Source organism: Callorhinus ursinus, unplaced genomic scaffold (assembly GCF_003265705.2).
Source record: "Callorhinus ursinus isolate GAN/ISIS: 27379988/994484 unplaced genomic scaffold, GSC_fseal_2.0 scaffold20, whole genome shotgun sequence".
Classification (NCBI taxonomy): Eukaryota; Metazoa; Chordata; class Mammalia; order Carnivora; family Otariidae; genus Callorhinus; species Callorhinus ursinus.
The window spans coordinates 26,266,421-26,289,677 of NW_027397082.1; the positions used below are offsets into that span (position 1 = coordinate 26,266,421).

Consider the following 23,257-nt stretch of genomic DNA (forward strand, 5'->3'; position numbering starts at 1 on the left):
AATACCAGGAAAAAGATTTAAGGCCTCACACACATACAAAAGTCTTTCAAATAAAGTTGGACTCTTTTGTGGTAGAATATTATTCTGAAATTGTGCTTATTTACATATAAGTTAACCTGATACTGTCCTGTAGAAAGGATTTGCTAAACTACATCCTTAATGTTAATGTATTCACAAAAAAGCTTATCTATTTGTAACCTGTATCTAGCCTATGTATCCTTCGGAGAATCTCTTCTTGGGTCCTTCCAAATTTCTTGAGGAAGTTGGGCCCAGATGTCTGTGCAAGTCACTGTGCCTCTGGCCTTCCTTTTCTGGAAGTCTTTTTGATCCCTCCGTCATTTGTGCTCCCATAAGTCCAAGCACAAAGCTCTGTCATTGCATTTACCTCATTATATAGTAATTATCTGTAAACTAGACAGCTGGCTTCTGTGGACAGAGACTATACCTCACTTAACTTTTTAATCTTTAATGCCCGGCATGTTAAAATTCCCAACAAATCTAAGTGGAATAAATGAAGAAATAGTAAAACAGCCCTCAGCACCCATGGCAAAATTTTGTTAGCACTAACATTTGAAAATAATAAAGAAAGCTGTTCTTCGGGATGCCTGAGTGGCTCAGTTCGTTAAGCATCTGCCTTTGGCTCAGGTCGTGATCTCTGGGTCCTGGGATCGAGCACTGCTTTGGGCTCCCTACTCAGTGGGGAAATCTGCTTCTCCCTCACCCTCTGCCCTTCCCCCCACCCATGCGTGCGTGCATTTTCTCTCTCCCTCTTGAATGAATAAATCTTTAAAGCTGTTCTTTTTTTTTTTTTTTTAAGTAATCTCCACCCAACATGGGGCTTGAACTCACAACCCTAAGACAAGAGTCACATACTCCACCAACTGAGCCAGCCAGGCACTCCAAGAAAGCTGTTCTTCCAAAAAGTATTCGGTGTTGTGGACATTTTGAAAATTGTAACTGAATTTCTCGTAATCTAAGTTATTGCATTTTACGTTATGATCTCTAAAGTACCTTAAAGTAGCATTACTAAATACAGGCTTTATTTTAAAGTACATTATTTTTAATCTTCCACATACCAAATATTTTAATAAATGTAGATGATTTGCATTTTAGATGCTTTAATATGTTTATCTTTTTTTATTGGAATGATTGATATACTTCTTTTTTTCCCTCAAGATCCATTTATTTATCCTAGAGAGAGAGAGTGCGCGCGTGTGTGAGCGTGTGCCTGTGTGCAAGTCGGGGAGGGACAGAGGGAGAGAATCCTAAAGCAGACTCCCCGCTGAGCTCGGAGCCCAACAGGGGCTCATGACCCATGAGATCGGGACCTGAGCTGAAACCAAGAGCTGGATGCTTAACCAACTGAGCACCCAGGTGCCCCTTTAATATGTTCATCTTAAATGTGGTAATATTTAAATTGAAGATTAGCTTAAGGTTTATAAATGTTCTTTTCTACATACCAAATAATTTGTGTGAAGATAGCCTTCTTCAAGAGTACGATCTATATTAAGAACTAAATTTAATATTTAGTTTCCTCATCTGTAAAATAGAGATTGTAATATCTACCTTATAGCACAGTTGTAAAGATTAAAGATGTAAAGATTGAATAATTTAATCTAAGTACTCAGCACAGGTTCTGGCATGTATTAATCATTATATGGTAACTATGACAATAAATTCTACAAGGCTTGTTATGAAAAACAGTATCCACATCCATTTCTCTCTCCCCAGAGGCAGACTGATAGAGGCAGATTGATGTTTTTATAAACCTGCATTATCTTATATCAGAGATGGGTTGGGCATAAAGGGGGCTAGGGAGTAAGCCCTGCTCAAATTCAGAAATAATGAAGCTTTAAAAATGGTTAAGACGGTTTGCGCTTTTGACCAAACTATCCAATTATATTTGTTTTGTTACTTAATCTGTTTTTATTACTGGCCTCATCTGGAATCAGAATTGTATAATAAACTTGAGATATGGGCTTTTGGTTTATTTTCCTTTCTCCTTCCAGTGGAAGAGAAGGGTTCGAAAACTGAGAAAAACTAATGTGCTTCTCTTCTTCTGGTCCCAGTCCATCAACTTGGAGTGAAATTTTTTGGTACTTACCAGGTTCCCTGCTTAAAAATAAACACTCATATACATTGGTGACCTCTTTACTGGTGGCCAGGGAGTGACAGTGAAGAATTATAGTCCATAGCTCTTAATCTGTGTATACACTGGGCATGGCATCACCTTGGTTTCTGAAAGGGGGAAGAAACCTTAGAGCTGCTATAACAGACACATGAAAAGATGCTCAACATTACTCATCATCAGGGAAATACAAATCAAAACCACGATGGCATAATACCTCATACCTGTCAGAATAGCTAAAATCAACAACACAAGAAACAGGTGTTGGTGAGGATGTGGAGAAAGGGGAACCCTCTCTCACTGTTGGTGGGAATGCAAACTGGTGCAGCCACTGTGGAAAACAGTATAGAGTTTCCTCAAAAAGTTAAAAGTAGAACTACCCTATAATCTAGCAATTGCACTACTAGGTATTTACCCAAAGGATACAAAAGTACAGATTTGAAGGGAGTACATGCACTCCAATGTTTATAGCAGCATTATCAATAATAGCCAAACTGTGGAAAGAGCCCAAATGTCTATTGACTGATGAATAGATAAAGAAGATGTGTGTGTGTGTGTGTGTGTGTGTGTGTGTGTGTGTGTAAAATATTACAATGGTATATTACTCAGCCTTCAAAAAGAATGAAATCTTGGGGTGCCTGGGAGGCTCAGTTGGTTAAGTGACTGCCTTCGGCTCAGGTCGTGATCCCGGGGTCCTGGGATCGAGGCCCGCATCGGCTCCCTGCTCCTTGGGGAGTCTGCTTCTCTCTCTCCCTCTACCTACCGCTCCCCCTGCTTGTGCTCTGTCTCTGTCAAATAAATCAATAAATAAAATCTTAAAAAAAGAATGAAATCTTGCCATTTGCACCAACATGGATGGAGCTAGAGTATATTATGCTAAGTGAAGTCAGTCAGAGAAAGACAAATACCATAGGATTTCACTCCTATGTGGAATTTAAGACACAAAATAGATGAACATATGGGAGGAAAATAAAAGAGAGGGAAACAAACCATAGGAGATTTTTTTTTTAAGTAGGCTTCATGCTCAATGTGGAGTCCAATGTGGGGCTTGAACTCATGACCCTGAGATAAAGACCTGAGCTGAGGTCAAGAGTCAGATGCTTAACCAACTAAGCAACCCAGGTGCCCCAAACCATGAGAGACTTTTTAACAATAGAGAACAAACTGAGAGTTGATGGGAGGGGGATGGACTAGATGGATAATGGGTATTAAGGAGGGCACTTGTTATGATGAGCGGTAGGTATTGTATGTAAGTGATGAACCACTGAATTCTACTCCTGAAACTAATTGCACTGTATGTTAACTAACTAGATTTTTTTTTTTTGAGCAATAGTGAAGTTTATTGAATGATAGAGTACAGTGCTTCCAAAGAGGGAGGGGACCCGAGAGGGTTGCCCAACTAACAAGAACTTAAATAAAAAGCTGAAAAGAAAAAAAAAAAAGATCCTTAGCTGCTAGATCAAATTGGCACAGTTTTGCTTTATGGCTTTCATTGTCACAGGACTTTTTTTTTTTTTTTTTTAAGAGGAGAGGGGAAGGGAGGGGGAGAGGGAGAGGGAAAGAGAGTGAGAATCTTAAGCAGGCTTTATGCCCAGCGTGGAGCCCAATGCAGGGCTTGATTTCACAACCCTGAGATCATGAGCCAAAATTAAGAGTCAGACACTTAACCAACTGAGCCACCCGGTGCCCCAGGACTATTTGCGTAAAAGCAGTTGTGTTTTGCTGCTCAGTTTTTAAATACAAGGATCATAGAGGATAACAGGGGGCCACAGCAGAAGCGTTCACGTCGCGGCCCCTGTCAGATTCCGGTGAATCTGCGAATTCTGCTGTGTAACTCCTCATTTATCCATTCAAGTTAAACAACAACTGAAATGAACAGGAGCTGGGCTGATTTTGGTGTTTATGTATATAGGTATCTTTTATGGTCTAGTAATAGTTCTAGATAGAAGCTGGAGCATATCCTTTTTAAAAATGTGCCCTGGTTACAAATGGAATGAGCTGGGTCTCAGAAGGACACAGCACATCACTCTAAGACTGGAATCTCTGGAATAAAAAAAAAAACTCCTTAGAAACAATGGGAGACATGAGAACATGCTGTTTGTGGGTAATATGGTTAATAACTGCTGGTAGGTCTCTGCAGGAGTGTTAAAGTCATCTTAGAAATGTAAATGACACACACATTGTGACACTGGGTAGAATTAGTTATTTGGTAGGTTTGCCTTTTGAGGTTTATTACTATCTGGTTTAGGTTTTATTACCTGAGTCCTGTTGTGGCTTTTGAATGGAACAGCTATAGTCAAGACTTTACCTTCCTTCAGTCATAGCTGAAGAAAGTTTTTATTTATTTATTTATTTATTTTTTTAAAGATTTTATTTATTTATTTGAGAGGGAGAGAATGAGAGAGAGAGAGCACGAGAGGGAAGAGGGTCAGAGGGAGAAGCAGACTCCCTGCTGAGCAGGGAGCCTGATGTGGGACTCGATCCCGGGACTCCAGGATCATGACCTGAGCCGAAGGCAGTCGCTTAACCGACTGAGCCACCCAGGCGCCCTGAAGAAAGTTTTTAGACCTTATGTCCTATACCTAAAATAGACAATTTGCAGGTAGTATCATAGTTCCTGTTAAAACATTAGAAAAACTTAAAAAAAATTAATACCTTTGTTAAGTTACAATTAACATACCATAAAGTTCCTTCACCTTTTAAAATTTTATTTAAATGCTGTGGTTTTTAGTATATTTACAGAACTGTGTGTCAGTAGTCACTATCTATTCTAAAACATTTTTGTCACCCAAAAAAGAAACCCCATAATCCACCAGCAGTTAATTTCAGTTTCCCTCTTGACTACCCCAGCCCTAGGCAATAACCAATCTACTTTCTGTCTCTTTGGCTAATTTACCTATTGTGGGTGTTTCAGGTAATTGGAATTATACAACATGTGATCCTTCGTGACTGGCTTCTCATAGTGTTTTCAAAGCTATTCATGTTATAGCACATATCAAAACTTCATTTCTTTTTTATTGCTGAATAATATTCCATTATGTGGATGTACCACAATTTGTTTATCCATTTACCAGTTGATGGGCATTTGGGTAGTTTCCGGTTTGGGGAAATTATGAGTAAAGTTGTTATAAACATTTGGTAACAGGTTTTTGTATGGACATATGCTTTTATTTATCTTGGGTAAATACTTAGGAGTTAGGATTTCTAGGTTGTACGGTTTAGGGTATATTTAACTTTTTAAGTAACTCCCAAATTGTTTTTCCAAAGTTGGCTGTACCATCTTGCATTCCCACCAGTAATTTATGAGAGTTCTAGTTGTTCTGTGTCCTTATCAACATTTGGAATTGTCAGGGGTTTTCTTTGTTTGCTTTTTAGTCATTCTAATAGGTATGCGGTTCTTCGTTAGTTTTAAATGAAAATCATGTAGTATGAAACCATCAGAAGGATGATTTAAGTGCAAAAAAAAGCATTTACTGAATGCCTATGATGTGCTAGGCCCTCTGCTAGGTGATGGGAATATGAATAAGACACATCTCTGCTCCCATAGAATTTGCAATTTATTGATGACGGTAGAAATGAAGTAGTAACAATATACTGAGTTAATGCTAATTATTTGGAGCGAAAATATTGGGGTGGGGAAGGAGAGTTGCAACTATACCTAGAATTGGTCAGTTTTGTGGAAGGATTTTGACATTTATGATCAATAAAAAGATAACAATATGAAGAGGTACATGTACTTTTGCCTAATGTTCTAAGGTAGGTTTTGGTTGCAAAGGTCAAGCCTCCCCCTACATTATCATGCCTAGTAAACGAATGGGTAATAAGCTGCTTGGGATGCTAGTCTTTTCTTTTTTATTGTTATGTTAATCACCATATATTACCTCATTAGTTTTTGATTTGGGATGCTATTCTGCTTGCTAACTACCTAGTGATTTGGGGTAACACCATTTAGTCACATATGCCCAATAATCAAGGAAGGGGGTAACTCTAATTTTTGTAGTTTCTTGAAGCCTGCTCTTTTGACCATTATATTTATTTTTCTCCCTTTCTGTATCCTTCCTAGGTCTAGCTTTCTGCCTTTTACCTAACACACTGCTAAACTGTTCTCCTGCTCCATTTTTAAGTGCATATTACTTAACTCTGAACTGTTTACCATAGTCAGAAGTAGCAACAGGCATTTGTACTTTCTGTCCAGTTCACCTCTTTACCCTTCGCCCAGCTAGATTTGGCCTTAATATGTAATAATTTCAAGTGAATAAGGTGATTCCAAAAGCCATGTTTCTCAACGTCTGATAAACTGGGCTTCTTATCTGGTCTGGGTGGCAAACCAGTGAGCAGAGCTGTGAAGGAAGATTGGGATGGCCAGGAGCTAGAAGAGGCTAGGTGAAAATTGTCGGTTGTCATGCTTATCTGATTGTTGAGTAAAACGATCCTATTGCCTTTTTTTTTTTTTTAACTTCTCAAGAACCTTGGTTAGTTTGGTTTGCTGTTAACAGCAAGAAAAAATATAATCTGATGAGAAAGAAAAAGGTTAAAGTAACTGGAATTAGTCAACCTCAAGAAGAAAAAGATGAAGAAGTCATAATTTCTTTGTATACCCTAATTGTATCCCAGGCTGTATTGAGGGTTCTTGAGAATTTTTTGTATGGAAGACTGCATTGAACAATAATCTTAAAGAATGTTAAAATTTGCAGCAGGTGCTGATCAGTTATTTCTTTTCTGAGAACATAGAAGGGAGAAAGGTTTCAGCTTTGTAAGGACTTTAAGTTAAATATAAGGATCATTAGCTACTTGCTGTTGACTGACAAGGAGAATCCACAGTCATGTTTTCCAGAGGACTACAAACGTAATAGTCTCATTTGGGATGGCTAAAATGGACCACAGACTGAAGGACTTGATACTTACTGAAGACGGGATGAAAATCTTCATTTGAACAGTTATTTTTTTTCCTTTCTGTCACGTGACAGGTTTTCCTTTATTTGGGAAAGATTTTAATCTTAGGGCAAATGTATGTCAAGCTGCTCAATTCTATAGTAAAGTTCAATTTGATATAGGAACCTCAGTTTTTGATAGGTTCTGACAAATAATGACAATAATTGATTTAGAACTATAAATTCCTAGGCTTCTATTTTGTGATACGTAGAAATTTTGTGTTGCAACTCCTCTAATTGTTTGCTGCCCCCATCAAGTATTCGTTATTACATGTCCTGTCTATTCTTTATGGTACCCTTAAGCAGATTCTGTGCTTGAAATCACAAGATCTTGAACTTTTGGATGTATTGGCTCTTTGGTTTTTACTCAGAACTGATAAGTTCTATAGATTCTTATGTTTCACTATTAGTAGAGTCTTTCGTGGAAACTGGGGATCAAAAAATCATTGTGCTAAAGTAGACCAAGCATGGAAGAGATGCAGTTAAAGGGCCAGAACAGAAATTTTGAGAAAACTGGGGGATGGAAAAGAAATCTCAAAATCAGAAGTTATTTTATAGAATGTATATGGAAGTGACTACTTGATTCTTTTAACATAGTCACTATGCACTTACTTTGTAGGAGGGATGTGTATATGGTTGGGTGGGGGAAAGACAAGAACATACCTATTAAAAGGGACCTATCTCAGAAGCACATATTGGTCAAAGAAAGCAAATTGCAGAACAGTATGCATACTTCTGTGTTTAAGGGAAGAAATAACATAAAACATTTTTCTATGGGTACATATATCTATGAATGTATTTTTAAACATCTGAAAGAATACATGCCAAATGTATATAGTGGTCTGAAGAGTGTAAGAAGGCAGGACTGGAGACTTTTGCTTTTTCTGTAATAGTCTGTTTATGTGTGTTCGGGAAGAATGGATTTATGTGTTAGTTATATGATTAAATATTCACTTAAAATAAGTAAAGCATGTTAATTACCACTAAACAGTGTTTATAGTTTAGATAGGGAGCTGAGATAGTTTCAAATAATGTAAACTCATTAGAAAATAAGAGCGGTAGGGGCGCCTGGGTGGCTCAGTCCGTTAAGTGTCTGACTCTTGATTTGGGCTCAGGTCGTGATCTTGGGGTCTTGGCATTGAGCCCCGTGTTGGGCTCTGTGCTGGGTGTGGAGCCTGATTGAGATTCTCTCTCTCCCTCTGCCCCTTCCCCCCCAATACAAAAAATTTAGAAAATAAGAACAGTAGAGTGGAAATTTAGAAATGGCTAGTTTTGTGAGTTAATCCTCTGTTAAGTGTTGAATGCATTTAACTTTGAAATGTTATTATCCATACATATGTTGAAACCATATGATAAATGTAAAAACCTTCCTTCAGGAATTCCTCCTGTTTTTCTGTATTATTTCACAACACCAGTTATCCTTGCCTAGCCTTTTCAAAGATCTACCCACCTTTTGATTTTTGATTCTGTCTGTGCCTCTGTTTTTGCTAGCCAAGTCCCCATTGTTTATGGGACACAAAGCAACTGATCAGTGTAGAAGCTTTGGAACATTACTGGCATAGACTTTTCAAAGTCACAGACCTGGGTTCACATCCAGATTTCTGCCTAGCTTTGTGACTTTGAGCTGTTACATAACCTTTGTGAGCCTCAGTTTTCTCTTCTGTGAGATGGAGATAATGCTGACCCTGTAGGGTTGTGGTGAGGATTGAGATCATGGCTACAAAGCATTTAGCCCAGTTGCTACCATATAATAAACACCATGATTAATTTTATCATTTGGTTCTGGAGCTGCTTTTTTCCCAGATGTTGTTGGACCCTTAGAGCCTTCTATCTTGTATCTCTAGGAAAGGGTATGTCTGGGGATAAGCCAGAAACGGTAGAAAAGGGGCCTAGATTTCTCTCCCAAGAAAAGGGCAGGTGAATGGGATAGGGCTGGTGGAGGTGGCCCGTGGCAATGCTAGAGGGTAGATAAACTACTTCTTGAGTTTAACTGTCATTCGAATAAGAGTAAGTGACTAAGGGCAAGTGAGGATTAATTAGGTTGCCTATGGGGCAGGGTGGTGGTCAAAGAAGCCCCTCTCTGAATGTGGTAGGATTAGGTTGAGGGAGTGTTTGTGAAAAGGATTTAAGGTAGAGGGAGTAGGAGGAAGTCAGGGAGGCAGTAGAGTGAGACTCCTTAAGAGCACAGCCTGGATTTGAGTGGATTGGAGCCTTGGCTCTGTTGCTTACTGCCCTGTAATATTGAGCCAGTTACTTAATCTCTCCTAGATTTAATTGCTTAATTTATAAAATAGAGTTGTGAGGGAATGCATTTAGCATGCTTAGAATAGTGGCAAGCACATATTAAATACCTGATAAATTTACTAATATTAAGTCAAGCTGAGGGAAGAAAATAAGCAGGGCTAGTGAACTGTACAATGGAGTGGGCTCCTTCTATGTACAACTGATAGCACTTGTCATTGGTTATCTTCAAAGAAAGAGTCAATAATGGGATGCATTATTTATAAATGTTCTAATACTTCTTGGTGTGTTTGCTTGTTAAAAACAAATGAAAAAAAGATGTTTTCCTTATTTTCCCTATATTGAGAACCAAATCTTATTTAAAAAAAAAAAACTTAGAGAAGAGGTTAGTTGCCACTTCTAACTTTTGTTGTTGAATGATAAATTATGGTCTCATTTTCTCTATGTATGATTTCTGCTTGAATTTCACTACAAATTTTGTAGTTTTTCTGTCCTTTTTCTGTTTCTTGCAGGCTTCCTGGTTAATCAGTTATTTTTAGCAACGTTTATTTATAAAACAAACAGGATGAATAGTACGCTGCAAATATGAATCAGTGAGGCATAGATAAATTTTAATGAGAAAATAAGTCTCTGCATTGACATTTGTTCAGTTAAGAAGCCTGTGCAAATTTTGTCCTGCATTTCACCTGTCATCTTTTCATCTGTTGAGCACTAGTGAACCTCTGGGTTTTTAAATATATCCCAGTACTCTAAGGTGGCATCATAGAAGTTTCTTTGTGTTCTCCCTAATATTCCAGTAGCCACCCCTGTACAGATGCCTTGTTGTACATTCTGTCATTTAGTACTAAAAATAGCCATACGGAAAATTATCATCATTTTATAGTTGAACCAAGGTTTAGAAACTCGTTCAGAGTGACATGCCAGCAACTGGCAGAGCCAGAATTTGAAAATCAGGTGGCTGATTTCAGAGTATGTACTTATAAGTGCCAGACCACCAATTGCTTTTCTACCCCACAGTCAAAAGACTGTAAAGCTGACCCTTGGCAAAGTAGCCAGGCTTGTTTCTTTCTGCTGCTATGCTTCTAGTCCCTCCCTCACTTAACCATCTCATTTTACTGATCAGGTACAGGTGTAAAGGCTTAACTTGAAGAATCATCCAGTCTAGTGGCTGTCAAATCTAGCCAGTCAAAAGAGCCGCCTGGGACACTTATTTCTTTTAAAATTATGACTAAGTTGGTTTTAGCTGGAGCCCAGGAACTTGCATTTTAACCATTCTACATGTGATTTTGACGATCTGACAGGTTTGAGTACCACTTCAGATGCATGAGTCCCCACCCAAACACCCCCTCCAATTTTCCTGACAGGTAGTCATCTAATAATCCAATATTATCTTCTGATGGGGACTCAACTACCATCTTGCCAGGAAGGTCATTTTTGGTAGTTAGAGGCAATGCTGTGCTTCTGTAGAGCTTTCATTTACTAACTATCCTGTATGGACTAGATCAATTTCTTCAGGCTTGTGTCTATACTCCTTAGGTATTGGCTTTGGGGTTAGATCCAGGCTGGAAACTTCTCTGAACCTCACCTTCCTCATGTGTGAAATGAGTATGTTGTTATCTACCTTGAAGGATTATATCAAGAACTAAATGAAAAAAATAAACTGTCCTGAATGGAAAGATTCTTGAGTGCCTTCAAACAGCCATTTCTTATAGTCCCTTCACCTTATCAGTCTTTTTTGAAACAGTCCCATGCCTGCAGAGCTCTAGTTAGAAGGGTAGAGATATACACACACACACTAGAAGGCGTGCACACACAGACACACACACACTAGAAGGCTCCTAGTGGAGACGCACACACACACACACACACACACACACACACGAAGGCTCCTAGTGGAGACACACACACAGACACACACGCACACTAGAAGGCTCCTAGTGGAGACATACACACACACACACACACACACACACACACACACACACTAGAAGGCTCCTAGTGGAGACACACACACACACACACACACACACACTCTCTAGAAGGCTCCCATCCATTCCAGGATTGTCAGTGCCAGAAATAGGTTGTCATTTTGACTTCTCATCTGTATACTTCTTTTTTTTTTTTTTTTTTTACCTGTGGCTTTTCTTCTGGACAAAAAATATGATACCTCTTATAGAGATAGATAAGCCCACATTTCTGGAAATTCAGTTTTACTCCTTAAGTAATTGGGGTTTCCACTGATAACTTGAACCCAGCACAAAACAAATGATCTGCAGGAAGACCTTAAAGGTAAAAGAAAAGTCCTTCTTCAATTATATAGAGACCAAAATGGAGAACCAAAGAAAATATTCCAAGTCTCTTTCTTATCCAACAGTAGACAAATAATTGATGAGTGTTTAAAAAATGGGGAGGGAGCCTGGATGGTTCAGTCGGTTAAGTGTCCAACTCTTGATTTCGGCTCAGGTCATGATCTCAGGGTCCTGAGATCGAGCCCCATTTGGGCTCCCAGCCCAGCGTGGAGTCTACTTGGGATTCTTTCCCCCTCCCTACCACTCTGTTCCACCCCCCAACTCATGCTCTCTCTCAAATAAATAAATAAAATCTTTTTAAAAAAGGAAAGAAAAAAATGGGGTGGAGGTAGCAAGTGAGGGGGGCAGTGGCAGTAAACTAAGAAATGTTGAATGCTTGCTCTTTGGCAAACACAATGTGAGTAAAATAATTAATTTCAACCTAATCTTCACAGGTAAGATCCCATTTTACCAATGAGAATACTGAAGACCATTGAGAATAACTAAGACAGGCCTTATACCTGGTCAGATTCAGGAGACCTGGGACTTTTCAGAATGTGATTTTTAAAAAATTATAATACATACCTGTTCTTTAAGAAATAGATGTCTTAGTTTCCATTGTACTGTACATATTCCCTGTCAAAACACCTGTCATTCTCTTATTTTAATTGGTTATGTCTCTCTCCTACTAGTTACTTGTACATAGGGACTGGGTTTCAACATTCATCTCTGAATCACTAGGGCCTAGTACAGGAGTTGACCCTTGACTTGTGCATTAAAGGTTTGTAAAAATGGAATTTCTGTCTCTGGCATTTGAAAACATCTGCACCCTCCACCCCTACTCCTCATCTCTGAGTTAAAAAAAAAGTAGGGGTGCCTGGGTGGCTCAGTTGTTAAGTGTCTGCAGGGTCCTGGGATCGAGCCCCACATCGGGCTCCCTGCTCAGCGGGAAGCCTGCTTCTCCCTCTCCCACTCCCCCTGCTTGTGTTCCCTCTCTCACTGTCTCTCTCTGTCAAAAAATAAATAAAATCTTTAAAAAAAAAGTATAGAGTTGTAAGGGATATTAGAAATACTCTAGCTCAGTCCTCTCGTTTGTATAAAGGGAAGAATTTCAGGCACAAACTGGAGAGGTAGATCATGATGGTACTCAGAGTCCCCAGTTGTTAGTAGTTATTCTAGCGCTCTTGCCTCCTGGTGCTCAGTTCTTCTTAGGATCTGCATGTATACATACTGCTTTCATTCATTCAATAACCCTCTGATTCTTCCTTTATGCTCAGTGCTGCAGAAATACCACTTTCCTTTCTGCTTCCCTGAATAGATATACAGTCATACTTTCCAGAAACCAGAAGAAAAACAGCTTCCCAAGAGTTAAGACTTAAGCTAGAAAATGGTCACTGAAGTTGAGCTTTTTACCTGTTATATTCCATTTTGCTTATCCAGACAGTTACTTATTATTGTTGTTCTTTGGAGATGATAAGTGATCATTTGCAGGGCTGGGTAGACTGTCCAGGACCCTGAAAATAATCTCTCATTGCTATAGTTTGATTTGGTGTGGTTGTTGAAATGTGTGTTTTGCTTTTCTTTTTTAAAGATTTATTTATTTATTTGAGAGAGAGAGCCCACGTGAGTGTGCGGGGGGCATGGGAGGGCAAGAGGGAGGTTGAATCTCAAGCAGACTCTGCACTGAGCCCGGAGCCCCACACAGAGCTCGATCTCAAGACCCTGAGATCACGACCTGAACCAAAATCAAGAGTCCGATACAACCGACAAAGCCACCCAGGCGCCCCTGTTTTGCTTTTCTTAAACAAAAGCAAACTAAATCTGTAATGTGATTTATTCTGTAATGTTAAGCCATGAGTTGTGCCTCCCTTTAGCTCAGACTAGTAAAAATAATTTGTACATGATAGTCTTCCATGGGCTCAAGTGAAATGTGGTGGAACGATGATTTTTCTTCACTTAGTTTGTGTTAGCGCTCTATTTTCAAAATATTTTTGACTCTAGCATCATGAAAACACTATCTTGGGTTAAAGTTTTTTCATGTGAGTGCTTTTCAAAAGTTATTTTTAGTAGTACTTTGAACACATTTTAAGTTTTATAGAGTATATCTAATGTATGGAACTTATCTGTATTAAATATTAAAGATACCCAATAAAATTAGATTATAATTACAGTCACCTTTTGATTTTTCAGGAAAGTGATTCTGTTCGTAGACTTGAGAGTTCTTAATTAGGGACTTCCTCTAGATAAAAAATTCTCTGTTCATTTGCATAGAATGTTTATTTGACAGCGGAGGCTGGGGTGAAGGGCTCAGGGCAAAGTCAGTTGACTTGACTCTTTCCTTTGAATTTACTTTCTTAAGTTCTTTGAGAGAAAGTCTGAAGTAGTGGGACATATACATTAAAGAACATTGGGGAAAAGGATGCAATTAATTATAGAAACTTGTATTAAGCTTAATGTTGCCAATCACTGTTCTTATGAAAAGAATGTGTGTTATTAGAACTATCTGGAACTTTGATTCATGTCATCAATCCATGGCAAGAAGCAAACTATATAGTACTAATTTTATGAAGTAATTTTATGTATTGTCTTGTTCTGTGTTTTTATTTTTAGGACCGGAGTAGGCCCTATGACACTTTTAACTTGCATTCGTTGGAGAACTCCTTAATGGATATGATAAGGACTGATCATGAGCCTCTGAAAGGTAAACACTACCCTCCCAGTGGCCCACCAATGAGTTTCGCTGATATAATGTGGAGGAATCATTTTGCAGGTTAGGAATATTCATATGTCCATTCCTTGCTTGGTGTTTTAAACAAAAATCAGCTTTTTAATGTGATTTTTTTTCTTTTTTTTTCCATTTGTTTTTGTTTGCTTCTGTAAAGCATTGTGGAATGTATTTAAAGTTGTTTTTTTTTTTTTTTTTTTTAACCTGGGTTCAGCTACCTACAATAATCAAGGTTGATTGCTTTAATCATAATGTCTGGCAGAAGCATGTGTTGGGTAGCATGAGACCAGAAGTCAAGTTTTCTGGGCTTGGTGCATTTGGAATCCTTAGCTGAACCTGGATAATTCATTTAAGTCAAAGTATACTGCAAGAAAATGTTAGATTTCGTAAACCAGTCTCCAAAGACTACTTCAGAAAACTTCATAGAAAAAAGTTCCATTTTATTAAAATATAATTACTTTCCTTGTATAGGAAGTATCACTCCACAGACTTAAGAGCAGCCAGTGATTTTTCACATTCTCTAAGGCTAAAACAGAAAGAAAATGTCTTAAAATGTGTAAATGTTTTGGGTTAAATATAAGGCAGAAAGTCCCAAGGTCAGCAGTGTTAGGACTTCCTATTTTTAGAGCCCATGTAAATTCAGGTTAGTGGTTGATGTTACATTCCTAATTACAGATAGTTCTTTTTATGTGTTATAGGACTTTCAGGGGCCCTGTGATATTTTAAAATACCATAGTGGAAATTTCCTGTGGAAATATCCACTTAGGTTTAGAGCCTAAATATCTGAAAACTGAAGAGTTGGCCACAAGGATGCCCATCTTGTTTGAACCCTTATGTTCTCTGGAGCTGTGAGGAATTTGATCCCCTCTGGTTCTCTCCAGGCCTATATAATAGGGTGTGACTGACTATGAACACCTGATAGTCATTTCCTCAAGCCACCTCAGAAATCCGTTTCGTCATTTTCTTGTTACACTCATGATTTTCTGCTGCTCTCCTCAATTTTCCAGGGAAAAGAAGGTAGTTAACTAGCTATGAAGAAAATAAAGGATTTGAAAAAAGCTGTATTTTAAGGCCGTCAGAAGTAGAAAAAAAAATCTCTCATTTACTCATTGTTATATTTAGTCACCGTTACCACGTCAGTTGTAAGATTAGGTATATGATAATTTAGAGCATATTTCACTTAGAAGTGAGAATGGTGTTAAAAAAAAAACGATATTCACAGACTGTTTCGTGTTTTTAGTATTTCTAAGGCTGCATTTGTCTTCCTTTTCTACCACAAACAGCTATAAGCCTCTCCTAATTATTCTAAAATATTCAGCCCTTGTTCTTTATGCATACCTGTTTTATCTTAGTCTGTATTCTTTTCTTCTAGCAATAAAAGATTATGAAAGGATCTTACATTATAGTTTGTAAATAATTTTCCAGAATTTTGTGAATTTCCAGAATTTTGTGGCAAAGTGTAAAGAGGGTACTTCACTATGGGGTAAATACCTTATTCCATTTTTAGTAGCCCCTTTTTTAATGCATGTCCAACTACCTCTGCATATATTTCTCTGCCACACTTGTAAATGTGAGGTTTCATCTGTAAAAGTCTTTTGCATTGTACTTATAATATGTCCTAATAAGTTGGAAGGCGCATAATATGTACTTTTTTACAGCCTTAATATGCTTGCAACTTCTCTGTTCATCATACCACCCACCTTGATTTCCTATGAATGAACTGCTTCCCATGGTCAATTACATCACCATGTCGTTGTCCTCTGGGTAGAGTGCTGGAGCTTCCTGCTTCCCTTTTCCAGCTGGGAGACTTTTAGATCTGGCTTATGGCACCATGTATTTGATCCTTATTACTTCTAATAACATAATTATGCTGGCATTTTAAAGGAAATATTTTAAGTAATTTTTGACTGTAAAAGTGGAGAAAATATAACAAAAATGTAACAAAAAAATAAACGTGATAGTGTATCCTTATTTTTGTATATTTTATATGATAAACATCCTTGTTTTTATCTGATCTTTATAATTTATTAATAGGCCTTAGCTTTGGACTGTTAGATTGTTTCTAGATTTTTCCCCACAATAGGTGATGCTGCCATGGATGAGTTCTTGCACTTAGCTTTTCCTTAAGGTAAATTCATAGAGAAGATCTCTGGGTCAAAAGATGTAGACATCTAGGTGAATAGAGCTTAAGAGAAAGGTGGTAGGCTAGGGGACGTACCATGTGGCTTCCCTATGAGTCTGTCCAAAAACACTTCCTTCCACTCCATCCTGTTTTTCCTCCTACCTTTAATATCTTCTTCTCCCACTTGACCATGGGAACACTTTTTTGAGTGTTTCTTCAAAACTCAAGTTACAGAATCATAGGTTTTTTGTATGCTTGTTTTGTTTTTTTTCCTGGAGCTTGATTTTCTTTAGGGAAAAAAAAAACTTTCTTAGTGTGGGAATTTCAAATAGTACGTTACAAAAACGAAAAGGAAAGTGAAAAAACAATCTGAGACTTACTACCTAGAGATAGCAAAGATTATTATTTTTATTAACATCTTTCCAGGCATTTTTATATTCTCTTAGTAGGAGATTAAATTTCAACTCACCCTGACTTTGCAGTCATTCAAACCTGGGTTTCGATCCTGGCTCTGCCTGTAGTTGACTGTTGATCTAGATAAATCAGTTAGCCTCTTCAAAGCCTTAGTTTCCTCATCATTGAAATAAAGCACCCACTTCATGGAGTGGCTGCAAAGGTCAGATAAAGTTCCTGAGGCGAGAAACTGCTCAGATGTTATTTATTTAGTTAGTTAGTTTTGACTGGCAGCGGTAGTGGTGTGCTACTGCTTGGCCTGGGTAATAAATTAAACCTTATATTCCTACAATATTTACTTCCTTCTAGCTAGACTGTAGCTAAATGTCAAAAACTTTCAAATTCAAGTTGTCAAAATTTTGTATTTGCCATAGATAAGTAGTGATTATTGAAAGATAAACATTTTGTCATTATAAAAAATTACCTGAAGGAGAAAGGAAAATAATCCTAAGTTATGTTGGCTTCCAAAATTGTGTATCTAAATCATGTAAAGAAAATATAATAGGATATCACATTCATGAAAAGTAAAGTACTTCATGATGTATTTAAAATGAACTTGATAAAATATGTTCATAGCAAGATTTCATCTTAGAAATGTATGCAATGAGGGGCACCTGGGTGGTTCAGTTGGTTAAGTGTCCAATTCTTGGTTTCAACTCAGGTCATGATCTCATGGTCGTGGGATCGAGCCCTACATCTGGCTCTGAGCTCAGTGTGGAGTCTGCTTCAGATTCTCTCTCCCTCTCCCACTCTCTCTCTCTCTCTCTCTCTAATAAAACCTAAAAAAAAAAAATGTATGCAATGAGAAATCCCTTTATTCAACTGTTTTCTTGAATCAAGGGGAAAAAATGCTTAGTGGGAGAAATGACAGAATAGGAAGTTCAGAAAGTAATAAGACTTCTGTTTTAGTAAAGAACTTTTTTTTTTAAAGATTTTATTTATTTATTTATTTGACAGAGAGAGAGACAGCGAGAGAGGGAACACAAGCAGGGAGAGCGGGAGAGGGAGAAGCAGGCTTCCCGCTGAGCAGGGAGCCCGATGCGGGGCTCGATCCTAAGACCCTGAAACCATGACCTGAGCTGAAGGCAGCCGCTTAATGACTGAGCCACCCAGGTGCCCCAGAACTTTATTTTTTCAAAGATTTTATTTATTTGAGAGAGAGAGAAGGAGCAGGGGGAGGAGCAGAGGGAGAAAGAGAGAGAGAAGCAGACTCCCTGCTGAGGAGGGAGCCTGATGTGTGCCTCGATCCCAGGATCTGGAGATCATGACCTGAGCGGAAGGCAGCCACTTAACCGAGTGAGCCACCCAGGTACCTCTAGTAAAGAACTTTAACAGTTTTTCAATCACATTTATACTTACACTCAGTAAAACCAAGTCAGCCTTGAAGATGTTTGTAGGAAATATTAAAAGGTCTCTACCTCCTCCCCCATGATAAAAATGTCAAGTAATGTAGAGGAAAAGTTGAACTGAGCTTTCTTCACAGCACCTGAGGAATGCGTTTCGTAGTGTTGATCAGGTCACAGCACCCTTATTTAAATAAAAAATTAGACTAATGTTTTTTGGCTTCTTAAAGATATCAAACTACAGTTCTTGGTTTTAACAGAGTAACATATTAATAATTATCCATTGTCTCTTACCATATTATGTATGACCTTTCCTATTGTTTATTTGAGAGATTGCCTCCAAGAAATGAGAAAGATGGTTTTGAGAAGGGTGATCGACTAGTGAAAACTGTCCTTTCTTTTCTGAGTGCAGAAATCCTTGGGGTTGTAGAGATATGAGTGAGGCCTAGGGGAGAAGAATTGTCCTCTGTCCTCTTTTCAGGTGGGCTGAAGGGAAGGAAGTCCACAACTTTGCTTATAACTATGACGATTAAAAGGATTTCTGCATTGGGAGAGGAAGGATTAAAGATCAGGAAAAAGCGGGCCCCTGGGTGGCTCAGGCGGTTAAGCGTCTGCCTTCAGCTCAGGTCATGATCTCAGGGCCCTGGGATCAAGCCCTTTATTGGGCTCCCTGCTCAGCGGGGAGTCTGCTTCTCCCTCTCCCTCTGCCCCTCCTACCTACTCATGCTTTCTCTCTCAAATAAATAAATAAAATCTTTTTAAAAAATTGTTTGCTGTAAAGATAGGGAAAAAGTTCATCTCTGTACCCTTCTTATAGGTGTTCCCCAGCTTGCTACTAATGATGAAAGTTTACCTAGCCACTGGGGAACCCCTATGAAAACCCAGGGTCATTAGGTTTGATTAATCATAGCTTCCCTTAGGATTAACATTCAAAGAGTACAGAGTGATGAAAGGAGGAATAATAGGGAAATACCAACTACAGAGTGTTGGGCAGTGTAGGTGACATTGTGAGGCAAGGTCCATCCCCTGGTTGGGGTAGCACAATATAGCAGATATCTTGGCAGAGTCCCCTTTCCGTCATGCCATGTAGTCTCCCTCTTACAACAGAAGAGTAGACCTGGCTGACTGCTTGGGGGTAGTACCTGATGAAACATTTCTATATATTTGAATTTTCTCTTTCCTCACTATTCATGGAACTGAAATTTGAAAAATGAAAAGAGCAGGTGTTGGTTGAGAACTGATATTGAAAGGTTTGCTTTTCAAACGTATACTGAATCTGGGGAAAAAAATAGCTATCTTATAATAGTGCTTTAAAACATTTAAATTGACAGAAACTTGGAAGAAATAAATGCCACCCTTTTGGTATTATGGAAGCATTTTTCTTTATTCATCATAATTTAAATTTAGTATTGTATAGCCTTTCACAAAATTGGCCCCTTTTGTGGAATGTCAGGGTTCCCTTGTTTCAGAAAAATATGCTGTCTCTTTACTTACGTGCATTGTTGCTCCAGTCCTATTTTTGTGCTACCTACCTTTGGCCCATAGCAGTTTGTCTTATATACAAGTTAGCAGAGTCCACAAATTGTTTGGGGCACAGGTTCTGAGTTAGCAAGAAGTGATTGTTCTGTTTCTATACAAGAGGAGGACAGTAAATACAAGTTGAGTGATTTTTTTTTAAAATAAATATCTCCCATTAATTTACCCAGTGGTCCTTTCTATATAGCAGTGTAATCACCTGAGAGTTTTATTTATTTATTTATTTTAAGATTTATTTATTCATTTTAGAGAGAGCGTGAGCAGGGGGAGGGGCAGAGGGAGAGGGAGAGAGAATCCTCAAGCAGAGCCCCTGCTGAGTGCGGAGCCCGACACACCTGCCATCCCAGGACCCTGAGATCATGACCAGAGCCAAAATCAAGAGTTGGATGCTTAACCCACTGAGCCACCCAGGTGCCCCTATCTGAGAGTTTTAAACAAATGATTTAACTATTTTAGAGTATAGCCTGAAATGAGGAAACATAGGAACAAAGGATTGATAGCATGCCAAAAATTATCCACTACTGGTATGAAAAGAAACTGGAATTTGACCTCAGGTCTAAGCTCATAGCTTTTGCTTCTTGGTTCTTTGGAACATATTTAGAATACTTTAGTGCCAAAATTTTATCATTTTTCCTTAAAAGGACTTTAAAACACCATTTTACTGTATTCTTACATAATACAATATTTCATCTTGTGGATACCTTTTCTGAAGGAATGTATCTTCGATTTTATAGAGAAAATTGGTGGAAAATACAACCCAGCAGAATATGCATTTTTCTTATAACCTTTTCTAGAATACAGCACTTACATTCTATTACGTGAAGGTCTCTGAAGGACTTCACTTTTTTAGAGCAAATAGGGATGATTAGAGGAAGATACAGCAGTTGTTCCCCATCTCGTAACATATTGCAGAAGTGAAGAGGTGACTTTCATAATTATGAATTCATAAAATTTCCAGTTTTTATTTTGGACATATAAAAATATAGGTTGGTTGGACTCTGAAACTTTGAATAACAGTAGAGGTCATTTTTTTTTTTTTATAACTAGCCTCTTAAATATGAATGTGACTTGAGCTTATGAGACTGTGATTTTCACAGTCTGAATAAACATACATAACCCTATTTTCCAGCCTCTCCCTCCATCCCCTCACCCCATTTATCAGGCCCTGTGCAGTGGGGAAAGTGGGACAGTCTCAGATTTCCACAGCATCATTTAACTCTGTAAAACCAAGTATGCCTTTCAGTTTTCGAAACCTTATATTTTATACCACACTTAAAAGATAGCTGGCTGACAAGAACAATTTAAAAATAGCAGACCATGGACAGGTGACAAAATGTCACGCTGGCAGCACCAGACTGCATTAACAAAAATCACCAGATGTCACACACTTGATTCTATTTTCACAGCTGATTAAGCAGCAGCAGTATTTGTTGGACAAAAGGAAGAAAAAAGAAATGGCCTCATCTGAATTTGGAATCCGTTTTTCTTTTGCTGTTATATATTTTCTCCTTCAAAATCTCATAATCACTATAAAATTTAAGATGCAAAATATATTAAGAAAAAATATAATTCTACTTTTAGAAAAGAATCTTTACACATAAGCACTACTTAAACTGGAAGACTATAAATCAAAATGTTAACAGAGCTTGTCTTTAATTGGTGATCTTATTTTTTGCATTTTTTTGTATCATCTAATCTTTCTCTGATGAAAATATATTGCATTTTGTAATCTAAACATTAATTTTTGAAGAGGTAAAGAAAGTAGCTTAAAGAAGCCATAAGTGTGGTTTTACTAGAAAGAATTTGCATTTAGTTGGGAAACATTGTATTTAAATAATTGGTTCTGATGGGTCTGGCATGACACAGAGTTTCTTATAAAATCTTTTGTGGATGATGTTGATCCAGATAGCCACTGAAGTCAGAAACACTAACAGAATCAGGGAGGATACCAGGAAAGGCAAAAAGTTTTCTGCTTTTCAGCAAATCCTGATGCCTTCATCTACAAAACGTTGCCTAAGGCTCTTTTTTTTTTTTTTTTGCTGCATCTTTAGAAAGATTGAATTGGAAGTCATCAGTGTGGGCTAGGAGACGATAATCAGAAAGCTACTGAGCTTCCTTTCAGTTTCATCTTTTCAAGCTGAAAACTCCTAAGACCTGGAAAGAGCCCCAAAAGGACCCAGCTTCTGGAGGACTGCAGAGAGGGGTACCCTTGAAGTGTGGGAACAGCAGTGGTTCCAGAAATATATAAAAACTATTATTTGATGTAGCGATTTTAAAACCACATAATTCTTTACCATAAACGATTGTAGCACAGTAAATAAAAGAAGTTTAATGAAGATCAGCTAAATTTGGGCTTGCTTGGTTTTTGTTTTTGTTTTAGAGGGGCGGGAAGGGCAGAGGGAGAAGGAGAGAGAGAATCCCAAGCAGGCTCCATGCTGAGCCTGGAGCCAGATGCCAGATGTGGGCCTCAATCTCACAACCCTGAGATCATGACCTGAGCCAAAATCAAGAGTCGGATGCCCAACCCACTGAGCCACCCAGGTGCCCCAAGGCTTGTTTAGTTTTCTTAGTAACCCTTTATTATTTTAGGGGACACTCCTGGCTTTTTAGAAACCATACCCACGTCTGAATATTCCTTGGTCAGAGATTGAAGAGACCATCTCTATATGCCATTTCCTTAGGTTCTGCTGGACAGTGATTTTGAACTCTTGTTGGGTTTTTAGGCATCCTTTCCAGTGACTGTCTATTTACTGTTAAATTTGGATATCTCAGAATACAATGAGTAAGTCACATCTAGTTCTTATGGATGTTATTATTTGGTGGTAATGAATCCAAAATAAGGTCTTGATTATCTGAAAATAATAGAATATTCATACAGCTAACTAAAAACCACAATGTAAATTCTCCCTACTGAGCCATAAGTCTTATTCTCAGGACAAATTTTCCTATTATAGGTTTTGATCAAGGTTGTGGTAGGAGGTAGCACTCGTTGCATATGGGGTAGACCATAATCTTTAGAGACTCTAAAATGACTTAGGAGCTGGAAAAACATAAGACACAGAGTAATTACATATATAGATACTGTTAAATGTGTCTTTAAACAATGGGTAGTTTCTGAAACTCCTCACAATTAGCTTCTAGTAAATATAAAAAGATCTATGAAATCAATAAAAAATAAAACAGGCAATTTTATTATTTAAAAAATGGTTCTTTACTAATAGGATGATTTTAAATATATTCTAAAAAATAATTTTACTGTAATATAAATGCTAGCAAAATAGTTTCCATAAAATTAGAGATAAATGTATGTAATATCTTTCTCCTAATAAGTTTAAAATAATAAAAACTAAAAATAATTTTTATTGACAGTCCTATAGTGCTTCATCGTAAAATTAGAATTATCTCCTTAGAATCCATCAATTGTTGATGATTTTTCCATTCTTAATTACTCTCTCTGTCTCTCATATACACACATACACACACACGCACC

At 37.9% G+C, this 23,257-nt stretch overlaps 1 protein-coding gene across 14 annotated transcripts in view; it reads left to right on the forward strand.

Annotated features, from left to right (window-relative positions):
• The window catches only part of CPEB3 (cytoplasmic polyadenylation element binding protein 3), a 187,099-nt gene that overhangs the window by 57,313 nt on the left and 106,529 nt on the right, over positions 1–23,257 (forward strand). For 11 of the 14 annotated variants that reach the window (XM_073904444.1, XM_073904451.1, XM_073904445.1 and 8 more), the window contains one exon: positions 14,199–14,358. In XM_073904444.1, coding sequence (XP_073760545.1) covers positions 14,199–14,358 — 160 coding nt within the window. The remainder of the gene's footprint in view (positions 1–14,198; positions 14,359–23,257) is intronic. The other 3 variants (XM_073904448.1, XM_073904449.1, XM_073904450.1) reach the window with 1 other exon arrangement.